The sequence below is a fragment of the Martes martes genome (assembly GCF_963455335.1).
Source record: "Martes martes genome assembly, chromosome: 1".
NCBI classification, from domain to species: Eukaryota; Metazoa; Chordata; class Mammalia; order Carnivora; family Mustelidae; genus Martes; species Martes martes.
Window position 1 is genome coordinate 59705533 of NC_137888.1, and position 20384 is coordinate 59725916.

A 20384-nucleotide genomic window follows, 5' to 3' on the forward strand; every position below is an offset into this window, starting at 1 on the left:
GCAAGTGGATTTGACTCTCCCTCTTCAACTTTACATTATGATTATTTTCAAACATACAGAAATAGAAAAAGAATAACTGAATAGTGGTATACCCTCCACATAAACTGAATAATTGTTAACAGTTTGCTATTTTGCTCTCTCTTTCTCCTTATCTATTGTCTTAGTTTATATAGGTTGTTAGAACAAAAAAAAAAAAATACCATAGGTTAGGTGGCTTAACCAACAACATTTCTCACAATTCTGGAGTCTAGGAAATCCAGGCTTGAGACACCTGCAGATTCTGTGTCTGGTAAGAACCCATATCCTGTTCATAGACTGCAGTATTCTTACAGTGTCCACATGGTGGAAGGGGGTTACGGGCCAACATATGAATTTGGGGAGGACACATTCAGCCTATGGCATCTCTATTTGTTGAAGCATTTGAAATCAAGTTGCAGGCAACATGACACGTCACTCCTAAATACCTGAGCATGAATGTTCTGGTAATAAAGACATTCTCCAAGGGGTGCCTGAGTGGCTCAGTGGGTTAAGCCTCGGCCTTGGGCTCAGGTCATGATCTCCAGGGCCTGGGATAGAGCCCCATGTCAGGCTCTCCACTCAGCAGGGAGCCTGTTTCCGCACCACCGCACCCCCCCTCCCCGCCTGCCTCTCTGCCTACTTGTGATCTCTGTCAAATAAATAAACTCTTAAAAAAAAAAGACATTCGGGGCACCTGGGTGGCTCAGTGGGTTAAGCCTCTGCCTTCGGCTCAGGTCGTGGTCTCAGGGTCCTGGGATGGAGCCCCACATCGGGCTCTCTGCTTGGCGGAGAGCCTGCTTCCTCCTCTCTCTCTGCCTGCCTCTCTGCCTGCTTGTGCTCTCTCTCTCTCAAATAAATAAATAAAATCTTTAACAACAACAACAAAAATAAAATAAAAAAATAAAATAAAGACATTCTCCAACATAACCATCAAGTATTAATAATTCATAAATGAATATCAGTAACTTTATCCACAAATTGTTACTTCTTCTATAACACTAACTTTCATATACATATTTCATATTCAGTCTTCCTCAATTGCTCTAGAATGTCTTTTGTAGCTGTTTTTTGGGAGGGAGGGAACCAGGATCTGCAACACTCAAGAGCTTTTAATTAATAACTTCAAGCCCTTATTTGAAGGAACAAGACAGCCTGCGATTCACTTCTTTGCATATTGGAGCAGAGTATGTATTGTGAGAAAGAGAGGGTGAGGGGGTGCTTATGAGCAGTGACTTGTGCACAGGAGTTTGAGGTTGGGAGGTACGTGAGGACGGGGGCTCCTCTTGATCCCTAGTAAAGACTGGACTCCAGGCTAACAAATTAACAACACATCCTTACCAGTTAGCCCAGGGCAACTGCCGCCAGAGGGCGCAAGGAGCCGCCGCCGGGACCTCAGGTGGCCCTCGGAGGTCTGGCGGCGGGGACGCGCGGGGCCCAGAGTCCGGAGCACGCGCCGGGGAGGGGGGTTGGGGGGTGGTGGGCGCGGGTCGCGCGCGCCGGGCCGCCCCCTCCCCGCGCGGGGCGCGCGTGCGCGGTTCCGCTGCGGCGGAGGGAGCCGCGATGGAGGGCGCTTTGACTGTCCGCCAGGTAAGCGGCGCCTCGCTTGGGGCGGCTTCCCCAGCGGTGGCTGGACCGGCAGCTTTCTTCACCATAGTGGCTTGAACCCCCTCAGATTATGATCATTAATTCCTCCCTTCCCCTGCCTTGGTGCTCTTTGGAGTAATCTGGAAAGTTGTTACCGAGGAAACGGTTCCCTGTGCTTCCCGCGAGCCTTCCCCTCTGGGCGACGGTGGAACGTCGGCTTCTCTGTGGGCGTGGAGAACTGGAATTTGGTCCTGAAAAGTCCTAGCCCGGATGTCTCAGCCTCGGGCCCCACTGACTCCCGCTCCAGGGTCGCGATTCTGACCCGACATCCCGTCCGTCCAGTCCCAACCGCTTCCCCAATCAGCTCTGGAATAAAGGGCCCGGAATCGAGTTTAAATCACTGTGCTGTCAACCAAGCTTTTGGTTTCAACTGGTTTTATTTGTTCACTGCCTTATTGGATAAACCGAAGAACTTGCTGATTAAGATTCGGGGTGAAATTCTACTTTTGTTGCAGGAGCACCTGCATTGCTGGACACGATGCTCGTTACTTTTACATTGGTTGTGTGTATAGATTTTACTTTTGGAGAATTGCAATCAGTGCGATACCTTTTATCCGAGGGGCATTTTGCAGTTTACAAAATTGTAGAGGCGTTTAAATAATTTTGTGGAATGAGCAAATGAAGGTACTATTTCAATTGATTCTCGCAACGTTACTATGAAATAGGCACGGTAGATATTAACGAACCCAATTATTTATTCATCCCTATGTCTGGTACTGGGTGTTGAGATAAGATGATGAGCAACAGAGACATGATCCCTGCTCTCAATGAGTTTATAGTCCAGACCAGAGAGCATTATTGCCCCAGCTGTAGAGTGGAGAAAACAGATTTAGAGAGACTGACTGCCAAGATCATAAAATCAATAAGTTAGAGAGGAAAGATTCTGTTGCAGGCGCTCTATAAAGCCGGAATGAACCTCCTCCTCCTCACCAAGAATTTGATTTGGTATAGAATGATGCCACATACACCCCCCCCCCCACACACACACCCACACACATACCATGAGTGTATGAAAAGGCTTATTACTTATATGTAATTTCTTATTAAATACTTACATAATGGAAAGGGAAGAGTGGGACAGGCTTCTCAAGCAGATCCTGAATGACTTAGAAGGGCAAGAAAAGGAAGCTAGATCCGGGTTTTTATTGAGGTTAAAGCTGGCATCAGGGTGAGCCTTCCTGTGTGTGGACTGGGGCTTGCTTGGTTTGATGCTCTCACCCACACCAAAGCTAAGATCTACCACACTTTCTTACCAGATTCCCCATTTGATGGACAGAAGAGAAAAAGGAGGGGCTTAATGGGTGTCCGCAGGCAAACAAAAAAATTGAATGAGACTCCTTACTATAATTCACCCCACATGTTCAGCTCTTGACTGAATTGTACTATTTTTCGTTTAGTTTTTGACCTTTTGTAAGTAAAAAGTCATGGCTGTCTGTGAGGCCTGCCGCCCGTACCCCGTAGGAAGATGAAAGTTCCATTGAATGCCTTGTTCGAGAGCCCAATGCTGTATTTTGAGAAATAAAATGAGGGCTTTGGTCACTGTTAGTAAGGTCTGGAACTCCAACAAGGATAGAAGTGTTTTTGGTGAGGCCTTTAATTATGGTTTTTGCATATGTAGAACCATGTATGATCTTGATTTATATTTTGAATATCTGTGAAACAGATTTCCAGAGTTCTTTACCCCAAAGGGTGCAGCTCTTAGGCAGTGCCCCAGGAGTCTGTAAAAAGGTGCAGATGGAGCCAATTGTTGGCCCAAGCATCCTGTCAAGATGACTGTGGGAAGTTCAGCCAGTTGTGCTGACGCTTGGGTGCTTACCTTTATCAGGGACATCTTGGTTAAGGGATGAAAAGCAGTACCTATCTAGTCAGCTCCATTGTGCGTAATGGTAGTACTGCTGTCCCTTGAACAGAAAAATTTGTCCATTGAACTTCAAATGGAAGTTTGAAGCGTACAAACTCTGATTGCACTTCACTCAACTGAACCCAAGTTACTCCTCAGGTTTTCAAGGGATTCAGAAGAGTGGTGACCTCCTCTAGCACCATGACATCTAACAAAAGAATGAGGACAGGGGAGAGCATGTCCTTCTGCAGGTGGGATAGATATGTCATGGGGCCCCGATTTGGTTTTATCCTGTAGCAAGGAGGGCTTGGTGGTTGTGCTGAGCTGCAAGGTGTTGCTTTTAGAACCCAAGGCATGAACAGCTGGGTTTGGAGGATTACAGGCACTGGGCTTGTAGATTCTCTATTTCCAGGAAAGTCCATCATGCTGTCAGTAACTGCTGCCTTAATGGCATATAGTGTGGAGCTAGGGAGATAGTTTCTTGCATCAGAACCTGTGGACAGCTTACAGACACTGTGGGTGGTGCAGGCTCCAGTTGCTGAAGTCTCTATGGTAAAGGATTCTTTGTGTGTATGTGTGTGTATGTGTTTTGTGGAGGGGGAGTAGCACTAACGGAAGTGTCTGTTATATGATAATTTTGACAAATTTTAGAATCATTTTTGGGAGAGGTCCTCATTCAGCATGACTCATTTGCAAGTAACAATGTAGATAGGCTTAAGTAAAATTTGTAATGAGGAATATTTTTCTCCAGACCCCCAAAATGCCTGATAAATATTGAGCTTGTTTTAATATTGTGGGTGCCCAGAGGGTTTTCTTGACATTATTAGGGGTGGAGAGGCCATTGGTTTACTAAATACTTTTCAGGAATTTAACTAAGGTGGCAGTCCTTATGCTGTGTTTGGGGCAATGGTCATCCCCTTTTTGTGAACTCCTTTGTGCATATTTGTATGTCCTGACTGGTATGTCAGAAGAATGTCTTCAGAGGAGAATGTAATCAATGTAATGTCATACCTGTGCTCCTGGAGAAAAATGGATACAATTACGATATTGCCTGTAAAGGTTGCATGTGATGGCAAGCCTTTTGAGGTATCTTCTGGCTAGCTAGATAAAGGTATATCGTGTCCCACTAGAGGTGAAGGAAAAATGTGACTGAGAGTTTACTGAGAGAGACATTGACTAGAATATTAGCCAGATTTAAAATATCAAATATTTCCTAGTTTCTGATTGGATAGAGTCAATAATTTCCATAGTACTGGGGACAGGGGCCTTAATGGGTAGGTGCACAGCATCAAGGGCACAGTAATCCACTGTGAGGCACCATTCATTTTCCCAACTTTAACAGGCCACATTAGGCTGTTAAATGGAAAAGCAGTAGGGATAATCAGTCTTTCACTAATTAGGTCCTATATAATAAATCCCAATCCTCTAAGGCCCTGTTTTATGTTATATTGAGTTGTATTTACTATTTTAGTTAGAGGTTGGGGGAGGGCTGGTCCATGGGGTCTCACTTTTTAAAAAGCGATTTGTAGCTACAAAGACTATTTAAATTTTTTGCTGGGTCAGAGCATCCATTGCCCATATGGGATATTTTAGGGTGATGTGTACTATACTATATTACCAGGGAGAATTTAGGCAAGGCAGTACTTCTGGGGATTAAAGTGACACATACCTATTTACGGTCCGTTTTATGTTGAGTAGTTCCCTTAAGATTATAGGAGGTGCGTTGTTTAAATTTAGTGGGATCTCCAGGTGTAACTATAGTTTGAACCCAGTATTGATTAAAGTCATGAAAATTTGCCACTTGATACATTTCAACAGATGTTGAAGTTAATTCAAAAACCTTTGCCATACAGGTACAAAAGCCAATCTTTATCTTTTGTTGTATAAATTATTTTAATAAGTTTTGCATTTTGGATTTCCAACGAGGCCAAATTGTGGATTTCTGTTTCAGTTTTTTTGTTTGGTTTCTTTTTTTCTTTTTTGGTTTGTTGCTTTGTTTCTTTTTCTCTCCCTCTTGGTGGTGAGTGAATATGGTGGTGAGTGGAGGGAGTCCTATCTACCATTTCATATTTATAAATTTGAACCTTCAGGGAGCCTCAAGTCAGTATCGCCAGGGCTAAGGGCATGTGGTTATTTTATGGAGTTTAAAAACCCTATTTTGGGGCACCTTTGCAGCTCATTTGGTTAAGCATCTGCCTTCAGCTCAGGTCATGATCCCAGGGTCCTGGGATTGAGCCCCTCTGGGGCTCCCTGCTTCTCTCTCTCCCTGCTTCTCCCTTTCTCTTTGCCTGCCGCTTTGCCTGCTTGTGCTCTCTCTGTCTCTTTCACTGAGTCAAATAAATAAATAAAATCTTAAAAAAAAAAAAAAAGCCCTGAGCTTAAGTTGAGGCTGAATTACTCCTTTGCTGTGCCACCTGGGTGCCATGGGTGGTTTTCTCTGTAAACCCAAGGATCAGGATTTCTGTTACAACAGAGGCATAGGTGGCAGCAGCAGCAGGACCAGCAGGAACAACAGAGGTTTTTAAGGGGCCTGGCGAGCTCTAATTGTTCTCACAATGGCTGCTCCCTTCCCTCCTCCGAACTCTTTTCTCTCCCTTTTGTAAACTCCATAATGGCTCTCTTTCATGAGCGACCACCCATTGGGCCCACATCTTGCACAGGGTATACTCTCCCCGCCCACCACCCATCCTCCATGGGGGCCAATGCCTGATTCATTTGTTTTTAACTCAATTGTTTGTATAAATCAGAGTGAATTTGCCAGCTTCCCACAAATGCTTACTAAGGTTGCTTCCACTCTCTTAGTATTACAAATATTACAAACATTGTTAACTCTATGTACACAGGGTTTTAGTTTATACCCATTTTAGGCCTTACTAGGCACTGCAGATTACTCTTCAAAGAGGTTGAACTAATTGTCACTCCCATTGCCTGGTATTTTTCCTGTTTAATCTTCCTCTAGCCAACTATGAACTTCTGGAGGCTAAGGCCTTTGTTTTATTCATTTTTTAAAAAAGATTTTGTTTATTTATTTGACAGACAGAGATCACAAGTAGACAGAGAGGTAGGCAGAGAGAGAGGAGGAAGCTGACTCCCCGCTGAGCAGAGAGCCCGATGTGGATGTGCGGATTGCGGCTCCATCCGAGAACCCTGGGATCATGACCTGAGCTGAAGGCAGAGGCTTTAACCTACTGAGCCACCCAGGCGCCCCTGTTTTATTCATTTTTTAATTCCCAGTGCTAATTAAACTACCTAACAGTAGTAGTCATTGGAAAATATTTGTCACATGTGTGAATATATGAACCGTAGAGGGAAAAAAAAAACATTACTGTTTTCTAAAAGCTTAAATATTATTTTCAAGTTAATTTATCTAGTTTGAACATTAACTCTTATCAATTTAAAATGAGCGTTTCTCAGTAAGTAATTTACATTATTGGTACTTGTTCCCAGGTAATAAACGAAGGGGAGTCAAGCTTTGCTGCTGAGCCCCAGGAAGAGTTAGAGGAGAATCCTGGTCCAGTTGTGGATGAGAGTAATACAGTTTCAGCAAAAAAACAGGGACCAAATTTACATAACTGGAGTAGTGACTGGAGCTTTTGGGTAATATTTTTTCTTCCTTATATCTTCATTTTAATCTTAAATGCAAATTTACTTTAAGTTTATAACAACTCATAAAATATAATATTGTCTTATTAGCGTCTAGATTTCAGATGTTTAAGTCCAGAGTCCAAGACATTTCTGATTATGCTCTCCTTTGGCCACTAGAATGCACTGTTGTCTGGTTTGTTGGAGTGGAATTGTCTGCTTCGGTTTCCCTGGAAGAAAACTACACCACAGAACTGGATTCCACTTACACTGTTGTTCATAGTATTAGCAAGACTAATATTACGCAGAAACCATATTTCTAAATGTTACTGAGAAATCAGCTATTTTACATAATTTTGATTTAAAGAATTAGTTTTGGTACCTAAAAGGAAGTGTAACAGTATTTGACCTGTAGCATATTAGTAATTATAAGATAGGTTTTAAAGGTAAGAGTTTCACATTCTGTTTGCACTGTACTTACTTGGTTGTATAACCTGAATATGGTTCAGGTTTCCCCCACTGTAAAATGAGACTCCTGCTTGTTGATTAGGTGCACAGAGTCTTTTGGTAAGAATAACATTTCTATTGCTATATGAATGCTAGCATTTATTATCTTAAAGGTCTCGTTCTAAATCTAGCCGTTCGTATGACAGTTATGAGATATTTGAAAGAATCAGGTATAATGCAACTATAAGTGAACTTTATGTAAGATTATAAGGCATTTATAGTTCAATATTAATTCATTGGAAAGCTGATCTCTTGACGATTAGGTATATACTTGGTAGCAGAATTTCTTTTCTTTTCTTTTTTTTTTTTTTTTAAAGATTTTATTTATTTATTTGACAGAGAGAGACACAGCGAGAGAGGGAACACAAGCAGGAGACATGAGAGAGGGAGAAGCAGGCTTCCCGCTGAGCAGGGAGCCTGATGCGATGCCTGGCTTGATCCCAGGACCCTGCAATCATGACCTGAGCTGAAAGCAGATGCTTAACAACTGAGCCACCCAGGCGCCCCAGTAGCAGAATTTCTTACAATTTTAGACTAACCTAAAAACGACATGATATTAACAGGTTATAAAGATTAGTATAAGTACCATTATTCTGTTCATAATTAATAGCTCAGTTTTTGAATGTTATTGAAACTTTTTTTAAAAAGATATTATCTATTTATTCATGAGAGACAGAAACAGAGAGAGAGAGGGAGAAGCAGGCTCCCCTCGGATCAGGGATCCCAATGTAGGGTCTGATCCCAGGACCCTGGGACCACGACCCAAGCCGAAGGCAGACACTCAACCAACTGAGCCACCCTGGTGTCCCAAATGCTATTGAAACTTAACATGAATAACAGTTTCTTAGTTGCTGTTATTAAATGCAACTAAGTTTTTATTATTTATTTATTTTTTCATGCTCTTGATCCTTTTCGGACGAGAGCTTAAAGACTGCTGATTTTGAAGATTTTATTTATTTATTTGAGAGAGAGAGAGAAAGTGAGAGAGAGCATGAGAGGGGAGAAGGTCCGAGGGAGAAGCAGATTTCCCACGGAGCTGGGAGCCTGATGTGGGACTGGATCCCAGGACCCCAGGATCTTGACCTGAGCTGAAGGCAGTCGCTTTACCAGCTGAGCCACTCCAGGACCCCTCAACATAAGTTTTTAAAAACCATATCCTAAGGAAAATGTTTAATTGCTAAAAAATATACCAAAAAACTACACATCCTGAAAATTATGTCATCTATATTGATTGTATTACTTTTGGTTACATTCAGAGAAAGTTTATGACTATTATAATGTTTTAGCCATTCTGCACTATGATTTTTGTAGCTTCGTTACAGATTGGAAAACCTTTATAGTTCTAAGAGCTATCTACAGGACTAAAATGTCGCTGTGGTTATTCTTGAAGTCTACTTTGGCTGAGCTTGTGTCTCTGTGCTGATTACAAGCACTTTACTTTGAGGAATATTTTTTTTTTTGAGGAATTTTTGTATGAATTCACATGGAATAGATTTATTTATTTATTTATTTATTTATTTATTAAAGATTTCACCTATTTATTTGTCAGAGAGAGAGAGAGAGAGAGAGAGAGCAAGTGAGTGCAAGCAGGGGGAGCTGTGGGTAGAGGGAGAAGTAGGCTTCCTGCTGAGCAAGGAGCCGGATGTGGGACTTGATCCCAGGACCCTGGGATCATGACCTGAGCGGAAGGCAGATGCTTAATGACTGAGCCACCCAGTTCTCCCACGTGGAATAGAGTTAAAGACAAATACAACATCTTAAAAGTTTTACTGACTTTTTGGAGGTCACTTACCCAGAAAGTATACTATTAGAACTGAGAAGCAAACAAAACCAAAAGGAGCCTGAATAGCTAAATCAAAGGTCATGCTTATGTATCTTGTGGAGGAGAATTCCTCAAGTAGTCATTTGGAATATCTTTAATATATTTTTGACATATTTTTTATAAGCCTAAATCAATTGGTTCCCATTTTATAGTTGAATAGGGTATTGGAGATAGGGGAATTATTTGGTGATAACACATGGACAATGAGAAGAAATGACATCAGAAGCTCAAAAAGTGTAGCAACGTGGGCCTCTTAATGTGGAGGCCAAAGGTTTATGTAGATTAGCTGGCTCTTATATAATACAGTTATTGGTAGAAGTGACAGTTAAAAAAGTCTGCAAAATAATGCACTTTTTCTCTGCCATTTTAAATCCATCTGCTTCTACCACTGACACCACCCTGTTGCTGTTTTCACATTCTCCTGGCAGTAAAGTTGGAATTGAATGAGTGTAGTAAGATGGTTGTGTTCAGTGAGGGAGCCCAGATCAACACAGGAAAGACCAGTACCAAGGCAGGAAAATATTCATGAGACACATGACCTGGTAGTTAAGCAAATAATTGAAAAAACGTCAAGAGCCAGTTCACTGGAATACCCAAGGAATCTGGATTTGTGCTTTTACACTTATGGAAGGTTTCTACCAAAAGGAATTGATAACTCTTTTTATATTAACATATTATATATTATTTGCCTCGGGTACAGGTCTGTGAATCACCAGGCTTACACATTTTGCAGCACTCACCATAGCACATACCCTCCCCAATGTCCATAACCCAGCCACCCTACACATCCCTGCCCACCCAGCAACCCTCAGTTTGATTTGTGAGATTAAGAGTCTCTTATGGTTTGTCTCCCTCCCCAGTCCCATTTTGTTTCATTTTTTCCCTCCCAAACCCCATGACCCCCTGCCCTGCCTCTTAAGTTCCTCATATCAGACCCTCCACCCTGCCTCTCAGATTTCTCATATCAGAGAGATCATATGATAGTTGTTTTTCTCTGATTGACTTACTTCACTTCGCATGATACCCTCTAGTTCCATCCACATCATTGCAAATGGCAAGATTTCGTTTCTTTTAATGGCTGCATAGTATTCCATTGTATTTATATACCAAATCTTCTTTATCCATTCATCTGTTGATGGACATCTATGTTCTTCCATAGTTTGGCTATTGTGGACATTGCTGCTATAAACATTTGGATGCAAATGCTCCTTTGGAACACTAAATTTGTATCTTTAGGGTAAATACCCAGTAGTGCAATTACTGGGTGGTAGTGTAGCTCTGTTTTAAACTTTTTGAGGAACCTCCATGCTGTTTTCCAGAGCGGCTGCACCAGCTTGCATTCCCACCAACAATGTAGGAGCATTCCCCTTTCTCTGTATCCTTGCCAGCACCTTTCGTTTCCTGACTTGTTAATTTTAGCTATTCTGACTGGTGTGAGAATAGAATAGAATCGTTTTGATTTGTATTTCCCTGATGCTGAGTGATGTTGAGGACTTTTTCATGTGTCTTTTGGCCATTTGGATGCCTTCTTTGCCGAAATGTCTGTTCATGTCTTCTGCTCATTTCTTGATTGGATTCTTTGTTCTTTGGGTGTTAAATTTGCTAAGTTCTTTATAGATTTTGGATACTAGCCCTTTATCTGACATGTCATTTGTGAATATCTTCTCCCATTTTGTCAGGTGTCTTTTGGTTTTGTTGACTGTTTCCTTTGCTATGCAAAAGCTTTTGATCTTGATGAAGTCCCAATCGTTCATTTTTGCTCTTGTTTCCCTTGCCTTTGGTGATGTTTCTAGGAAGAAGTTGCTATAGCTGAGGTAGAAGAGGTTGCTGCCTGTGTTCTTTCAAGGATTTTGATGGATTCCTGCTCACATTGAGTCCTTTCATTCATTTTGAGTCTATTTTTTTGTATGGTGTAAGGAAATGGTCCAATTTCATTCTTCTGCGTGTGGCTGTCCAATATTTCCAACACCATTTGTTGAAGACACTGGAATTGATAACTTTTTAAAGTTTTGGTATTTAAAGAGGTAAGCTCCAGGGACATGAAAAAATCACTGGTGTAGAATTACTCATATACTCTGGCCTGGGTAACTCAGTTGTTCCACAGTAGTGAATTTAGAGGGCAGTGTGATTGTCGTTGGGTGAATTGGAGATTGGGCACAAAAGATCTGGAATGAAGTGTACACTCTGTCCCTGGTGACTACACTGTGTGGTGCTCTTGAGTATGTTGTTTAATCTGTCAGGTGCCTCACTTATAAAATGAGAGATTGGGCCATAGTATTACAACATTGGTGTGTCTTGAATCAATATGAGAGGAGGAGGAGTGGAGGCGGTGTTTGGCAAGCAAGTGCTCATAATTTACATTCCTGGTAGCTGCATATCAGTTATAAAAAACTCTAGGCATAAATAGTGGGAGTATGTTACATGGAGAGCACCTTTCCTTAAGAGTGGTAAAAAGGGTTGAAAAGTGCTGGATAAGAGGACCTCCTATTTGTAATATTGGAAAATATATTTTTATGATTCCCCATAAATAAGAAAATTGTGAGAACTTGACAAAAGGATACAAGACAGTGAAGTAGAGTTCACTAAAGGTGTTTTGTTGTTGTTGAGGCTGGTTTCTTTTTAGACCGTATCCATTTAATCTTGTGCTGCTTAACAGATTGGCTAGTGAGTGTCTTTCTGACAGTAGGACTTTATTTTTTAAGTTTTATTTATTTAATTCCAGGGCAGTTAACAGCTGACAGTAGGACTTTAATTTAAAGGTGTTTGATTAAGACACCTAGGTGGCTCAGTCTGTTAACTGTGCCTTTGGCTCAGGTCATGATCCCAGGGTCCTGGGATCAAGTCCTACACCCTGCTCAGGGGAAAGCCTGTTTCTCCCTCTGCCTCTGCTGCTCCCCTTGCTTGTGCTCTCTCTCTCTCCCTCTCTCACTGTCAAAAAATAAATAAAATCTTTAAAAAAAAAAAGGAGTTTGATTAAATCACCGTAGACCTGATAGTGAGACCAACAGCAGCAGATTTTCCATTTCAATCCTGTAATATAGAAATAGGAATCTTAATTGTTATATTTGTTTTCTTTTTTTAATTTAAAAATTACAGTATTTCTCAGGTCATGATCTCAGAATCCTGGGATCAAGCCCCGAGTTGTGCTCCCTGCTCAGTGGAGAGCCTGCTTCTCCCTCTGCCTGCTGCTCCCCTTGCTTTATGCTTTCTTTTTTTATTTTTTATTTTATTTTAAAGGACTATTTTTTTAAAAGATTTTATTTATTTATTTGACAGACAGAGATCACAAGTAGGCAGAGAGGCAGGCAGAGAGAGAGGGGGAGGCAGGCTCTCTGCTGAGCAGAAAGCCCAATGCAGGGGCTCGATTCCAGGACCGTGGGATCATGGCCTGAGCTGAAGACAGAGGCTTTAACCCACTGAGCCACGCAGATGCCCCTGATTTATGCGCTCTCTCTCTCTCTCTCTCACTCTATCTATAGATAAAATATTTAAAAATAAATAAATAAAATTAAAAAAATTAAAATTAAAATATTTAATCCTCATATGTGGGAAATGAGTTTTATTAATAACTTTTAAGTCTCAATGTGACAAAAATTATGTGAAAGGGAAAAAACCTTGAAATAAACTTAATGGCAAATAAATATGAATACCTTTGCTCTTTAACTCTTAGCAAAAGTACGTAGCAGAAACGACAACAACAAAACCAAATCCCTAAAAACTGACAAAACAAAAACTCTTTATTTTTTCCTCACTAAAATAATGGTGTATTCCAGGTGGATTAATGTCCCAGAGGAAGAGCCTACAGAGATTTGCAGCAGACATGTTGATTTAATGTAACTTCTTTTTGTGATGTAGGGCTAGTAACTATTAAGAGTAGAAAAAACCTTTGAGATTTTCTTTTGCTTATGCTTAGAAAATGACATACTGGGGCACCTGGGTGCCTCAGTTGTTTAAATGCCTGACTCTTGATTTCAGCTAAGGTCATGATCTCAGAGTTGAGAGATTTTTTTTTTTTTTTAAAGATTTTATTTATCAGATAGAGATCACAAGTAGGCAGACAGGCAGGCAGAGAGGGAGAGAGGAAGGGAAGCAGGCTCGCTGCTGAGCAGAGAGCCCGATGCCGGGCTCGATCCCAGGACCCTGAGATCATGACCTGAGCTGAAGGCAGAGGCTTTAACCCACTGAGCCACCCAGGCGCCCCTCAGAGTTGAGAGATTAAGCACCACATTGGGCTCTGCACTTAGCATGGAGCCTGGTTAAGATTCTTTCTCTCCTTTCCCTCTATCTCCCCATCTCACCCCCATACTTGCATGCTCTCTCTTTCAATAAATAAATAAATAAAATAAAAATTAAAAAAATTTTTGTTCTAAAACATTTTTTTAAAAGATTTTTTAAATTTACTTGAAAGTGAGAGGGAGCACATGAGCAGGGGGAGGGGCAGAGGGAGAGGGAAAAGCAGACTCCCTGCTGAGCATGGAGGCTGATGTGGGGCTTGATCCCAGGACCCTGGGATCATGACTTGAGCCAAAGGCAGATGCCTTCCCGACTAAGCCACCCAGGTGCCCCTGTTCTAAAACAAGAATAAAGCAAGTCTAAATTTTGAACCATTATATATGTACAAATAATAAATACTAGTGTTTTGTTAGAAAAATATTTAGAGTTGAATTTTTCTAGATCACAAGCAATTTTTTTCTAATTATACAAGAAATCAGAAGTCTTGACTCTGTACTTTATCATTGGCTTATAGCATGATCATAGTCATGTTATTCACAAGTAAGCTTTCTGCTTATAAGTGGGGATAAAAGTTGTCACAGACCTGATTTGAGCTAGGTACATCATGAGGATTAATTAATGTTGCACTGTTAAATAACAATAAAAACCAAAACCCAAGAGGATTAATTAGTATGTTTGCAACATACTTTGGCAACTTTGAAGAGGTGTTTTCTATAATCATATGTTAATCTCTCCCAATGTACCTTGGATTTATTGAAGCTAAAAAGGATATTTTAGACTTTCACTTTGATAACTGATGGAAGGAATAAACTTATTTTCCAACTTCTGTTGGATTTGAAAGTCATATTTTATCCAATTAAAATTTAATTATAGATAGATTTTCTTTGAAAACCTAGATATCTTAATACTTTCAGATTTAATTATAAGGGAATAGGAACTAACGTTTCTGGCAATACAGAAAGAGAACCATTTAACTTAAAAGCCCTTCCACTACAAAGTACTTAGAAATGCGGATGAAATGTTACAAACATGTTTTTAAAATGAATGTCTGGGCTCACAAAATAGCAAGGGAAATACCTAAGGGCTAAAAAAGAAGAGGGAACCGATTACCAGAGTTGTAAGCTCAGGAGCTAATGCTGAGCAGCCCTGAGGAGTTTATTTGTCTCAGTCATGAAAGCTTTAATGGCCACATTGGGATTGGAGATGATGCCTTGGACTTGTATGAATTAGAACTGGGAACTCCTTATAAAGCCATGACTCTCGAAGAGTTATACATTCTGTGAAGCGTAGACTAGGAAAGAAATTCCTAGTCTACCCACACCTGCCTGTTTGAAGATAAGGAAGCTTACTGCCCAAACTTGTGCTTGGAGTGGAAGAGGATGGACATCTTCCTGAGAATATGCAACTGTAGTCCATCTCTCATGACATTTTGGGACGGGAATTTAATACTATATGAGTGAGCAGAAGGAGAGTCAATAAATAGCATATTACTATTACACCCTCAAAACTTCAGATAAAACTACCAGATAAAGACTATTAAACCATCATTGGATATTAATAAAGACTTAATAGAAGGAATTAAGCATGTGATAAATGGGTAAAGCATTTTATTTTTAATTTAGAGAGAGAGAGAGTGAGCAGGGGGAGGGTCAGAAGAAGAGGGAGAGAGACTCAGACTCTGTGCTGCATTCTGAGCCCAACATGGGACTTGATCTCATGGCCCCGAGATCATAACCTGAGCTGAAACCAAGAGTCAGACCCTTAACTGACTGAGCCACCCAGGCACCCCTGGCTAAGACATTCTTAAAAACACCAGGCAGATTTGGGAGACAACCAAATACAATTTCTAGAAATGAAAAATGTAGTCATTGAAATCATAATTTAATAATTCAGTGGAAGGACACCTGGGTGGCTCAGTCAGTTAAGCATCTGCCTTTGTCTCAGGTCATGATCCCAGGGTCCTGGGATTTAATCCCGCATCAGGCTCCCTGCTAAGCAGGGAGCCTGCTTCTCCCTCTGCCTGCCATTCCTCCTGCTTGTGCTCATTCACTCACTCTCTCTCTCTGACAAATAAATAATATTTAAAAAAAAATAAAAATTCAGTGGACAAGGGAAATAGCAGCTAAAGAGAAAAATCAGTAAACTGGTATAGGAGGAAATTGTTACACTGTGCCACTGAGAGATAAAGATAGAAAAATTTGAAAGAGAATGGCTTAAGTAATAAGGAGAAAAGTAGAGTCCAGTATGAATCTAATAGAAGTTTCAGAAGATCAGCAAAAGGCAATATTCAAAAAGATATGCCTGAAAATTTTCCACTTTTGATGAAAGACCAGAATCAGGAAGTACAGTGAGTCTCTCACAGGATAAATGAAAAGAATATATGAGCAGAGACATTGTTATCAAACAAATGGCAAAGGTAGATATACATGAATTAAGATAGGAATAGCTTTTCCAAAAAAGTTTATTTATTTATTTTTAGTAATTTCTTTTTTTTTTTTTTTAAAGATTTTGTTTATTTATTTGACAGACAGAGATCACAACTAGGTAGAGAGGCAGGCAGAGAGAGAGAAGGGGAGAAGCAGGCTCCCTGCAGAGCGGAGAGCCCAATGCGGGGCTCAATCCCAGGACCCTGGGATCATGACCTGAGCCGAAGGCAGAGGCTTAACCAACTGAGCCACCCAGGCACCCCTATTTTCAGTAATTACTACACCTAGCATGAGGCTTGAACTCACAATCTTGAGATCAAGAGTCACATGCTCTTCTGAGCCAGGCAGGCATTCCAGGAATAGTAATTTAATAATTCATATAAGTGTCTTCTTTGCATCAGTCTGTTCTAAGTGTCTCTGCCATTCTAGAGCTGATTGGAAAATGAATAGTACACACATAACCAAATGTGTAATGTATTTCATTTCAAGCTTTTATTTAAATTCTAGTTAACATATAGTACAGGTATTGATTTCAGGGGTAATTTAGTGATTCATCACTTACATACAGCACCCAGTGCTCATCACAACAAGTGGCCTCCTTAATACCTATCACCCACTTAGCCCATTCCCTGCCCACATCCCCTACAGCAACCCTTAGTTTATTCTCTATAGTTTATATAGCTAATAGTCCCTTATGGTTTGCCTCTCTCTCTCTCCTCTCTCTCTCTCTCTCTTTTTTTTTTCCTGCAAATATGTAGTGTTATGTCAGGTAGTAAAAGAAGACAATAGAGAAATGTAAGGTATAGAGAATCACATGGCAGGGAGTAGCATTTTCAATTAAGATGGTCTGGAAAAGCTTTTCTGAGGAGGTGCCATTTGAGAGAGCCCTGTATGAGGGAAAAGAAAAGAACATAGATGAATCATGTGAGGAAGGGGAAAAGGAAGTGGTGCTCCATGGACAGACAAGAGACAGGAATAAGACTGGCTTGTTTGACAAACAGCTTACTGATGGAGTCAGATGTGGTGAGTGAGGAAGAAGAAAAAAGTCAAAGATAATGATTCCTAGATTTCAGATCAGTGCAACTAGGTGCATGGAAGCATCACTTAGGAGATGAGAAGGACAGGAGAGAAGTAGTTTTGGGGGTTGAGAAAATCAAGTTGGAGATGCATGTATGATATACAAATAGAAAAGTCTAGTAGGTTATTGGATTTATGACTTGAATCTCAGGAGAGAGATTGAATAGGGAAGTAAATTTGGGAGACTTTGAGTATGGATGGTATTTAAAGACAGATTAATAAAGATTAGATGAGATCACCAATGGAAAGATATGGATTAAAAAAAAGAAGTAGACTCTCCAATGTTTAGAACCTCTCTCCAATGTTTAGGTGGTAGAGCAGAAACTAGCAAAAGAAACTGAGATTTGGTTAATGAGATAAAATCTTAGGAAGTGTGGTATTCTCAAAGTGATTAATGTCTTTTAAGGACAGAGTGACCTATTGTGATAGGTAGAGTGAGGCCTGAAAAATGATTATTGGATTTGCAAAGTAGAGGTTACTAGTGACATTAAAAAGTACAGTCTGGGGGCACCTGGGTGGCTCAGTGGGTTAAGCCTCTGCCTTCAGCTCAGGTCATGATCCCAGGGTTCTGGGATGGAGCCCCGCATCGGGCTCTCTGCTCAGCGGGGAGCCTGCTTCCTCCTCTCTCTGCCTGCCTCTCTGCCTACTTGTGACCTCTGTCTGTCAAATAAATAAATAAAATCTTTAAAAAAAAAAAAAAAGTACAGTCTGGGGGCGACTGGGTGGCTCAGCTGGTTAAGCATCTGTCTTCGGCTCAGGTCATGATTTTCGGGTCCTGGGATTGAGCCCTGGGTCAGGCTCCCTGCTCAGTGGGCAGTCTGCTTCTACGTCTCCCTTTGCCCCTCTACTTTCTCCCTCCTCCCCCACAAATAAATAAAATCTTTAAACATGTGTACTTCTTTAAAGATGACAGCATCAACATGGGAAAATATTTTGGAAAAGCAACATGACTCCTAAGAAATTATGAATAAATTAACATATTTAATAAATGACATAGAGAATATGGAAAATACCTGAAACAGTAATGTGTTATTGGGATATTAATTAAGGCTTCATCCTAAGAATATCCTTTTGATTATCTAGTATAATAAGAAATTTGAAAGATTTTATTTATTTGAGAGAGAGAGAGAATGAGCGGGGCAGGGGCCAGGTAGAAGGAGAGGGAAAAGCAGGCTCCCCACTGAACAGGGAGCTTGACTGGGGGCTCACTCCCAGGACCCCAAAATCGTTATCTGAGCTGAAGGCAGACACTCAACTGACTGAACCACCCAGTCTCCCCAACAATGAGAAATTTTAAATAGCACATGTAAACCAAATCTAAAGGAATACAAAAATTCTAACCCAGCATTCTTTATCTGCCTTTCCAAAAAACCTTTTATTAGATATGAGATGTGAACTTAAAAGCCATGACATTGGTCCTATGAGCCACATCTAAGAGTGAGTTTCTATTACACCAGTCACATTGTTCTCAATAATTAAATAATTTTACTTGTGTTATTTGTCTGATGATGTCGTTATTAACAAGGAGTAGTAAAATGGCCTAAAGATATGCAGTTGGAGGGAGAACGTAGAAGGATGTGAAGATACAAATGGCCAACAGATGCATGAAAAAATGCTCAACATCACTTGGCATCAGGGAAATTCAAATCAAAACCACAGTGAGATACCACCTCACACGGAATTGCTAAAATTAACAAGTCAGGAAATGACAGATGTTGGCGAGGATGCAGAGAAAGGGGAACCTTCCTACACTGCTGGTGGGAATGCAGGCTGGTGCAGCCACTCTGGAAAACAGTATGGAGGTTCCTCAAAAAGTTGAGTCACCTGCACCCCAATGTTTATAACAGCAATGTCCACAATAGCCAAACTATGGAAAGAAGCCACGTGTCCATTGACAGATGAATGGATAAAGATGATGTGGTATAAATACACAATGGAATATTACTCAGCCATCAAAAAATTGAAATCTTGCTATTTGCAACAACATGGGTGGAACTAGAGGTTATTATGCTAAGCGAAATAAGTCAATCAGAGAAAGATAATTATCATGATCTCACTCACATGTGGAATTTAAGAAAGAAAACAGGATCATAGGGGAAGGGAGGGAAAAATAAAACAAAGTGAAATCAGAGAGGGAGACAAAGCATAGGAGACTCTTAATTATAGGAAACAAACAGTGTTGCTGGAGGGGAGGGTTTGGGGGGATAGGGTAACAGGGTGATGGACATTAAGGAGGGCATGTGATGTAATAAGCACTGGGTATTATGTAAGCCTGATGAATTACTGAACTCTACCTCTAAAACTAAAAATGCACTATATGTTAGTTAATTGAATTTAAATTAAAAAAATTAAAAAAGAATGTGGAGAATGACCTGTGAATCAGCTTTAAAAGCACTTTAAGCATTTCTACCTCTTACGTAGAATTAACACATTTATTCTAAGCCTACAAAGTTTCTCATATTTTTTTTTCTACTTTTAGTTTGAGATAATTTTAGACTCACGTGTAGTTATAAGAAATGATACAGAAAGAGGCACCTGGGAGCCTCAGTTGGTTGAGCATCTGTCTTCAGCTCAGATCATGATCCCAGAGTCCTGGGATTGAGACCCATGGTTGGGCTCCCTGTTCAGTGGGGAGCCTGCTTCTCTCTCTCCCGCTGTCCCTCCCACTGCTTGTGCTCTCTCTCTCTCAAATAAATAAATAAAATCTTAAAAAAAAAAAAAAAGAAATGATACAGATAACCTGTACCCTTTAAACAATTTTCCCCCATGATAACATCTTGCAAAAGTATAGTACCATACCACTTTGATACATGCTGATACCACATTGATACAGAACATTTTCATCACAGCAAGAATCCTTTTTATAGACAGAGCCTTTTTATAGTGCCCTGCCCCCTACTCAACCCTTGTCAACCACTAAGCTGTTCTCCATTTTTATAATTATGTCATTTTAAGAATATTATATAAATGGTATCATACAGTATGTAACCTTTTCAATTTTCACTCATAATTTGCTGGCGATCCATCTAATTTGGTTTGTGTACCAAGAGTTCATTCCTTTTTAAAGTTGATGTATGAATGTATGTATGTATGTGTGTGTGTATATATATATATATTTTTTTTTTAAATTTATTTTAAGTAGTCTCTATACCCAGTGTGGGGCTCAAACTCATGACCCAGAGATCATGAGTCACACACTCTTCTGACTGAGCCAGCCGGCACCCCAGTTTATTCC

The 20384-nt window shown here is 40.5% G+C and overlaps 1 protein-coding gene across 1 annotated transcript in view; it reads left to right on the forward strand.

Moving 5' to 3' along the window:
- The first annotated feature begins 1557 nt into the window (after nucleotides 1–1557).
- The window catches only part of GRAMD1C (GRAM domain containing 1C), a 92454-nt gene continuing 73627 nt past the window's right edge, over nucleotides 1558–20384 (forward strand). Inside the window, exons 1-2 of the mRNA XM_080827014.1 lie at nucleotides 1558–1605; nucleotides 6950–7099. Coding sequence (XP_080683140.1) covers nucleotides 1579–1605; nucleotides 6950–7099 — 177 coding nt within the window. The 5' untranslated portion in view covers nucleotides 1558–1578. The remainder of the gene's footprint in view (nucleotides 1606–6949; nucleotides 7100–20384) is intronic.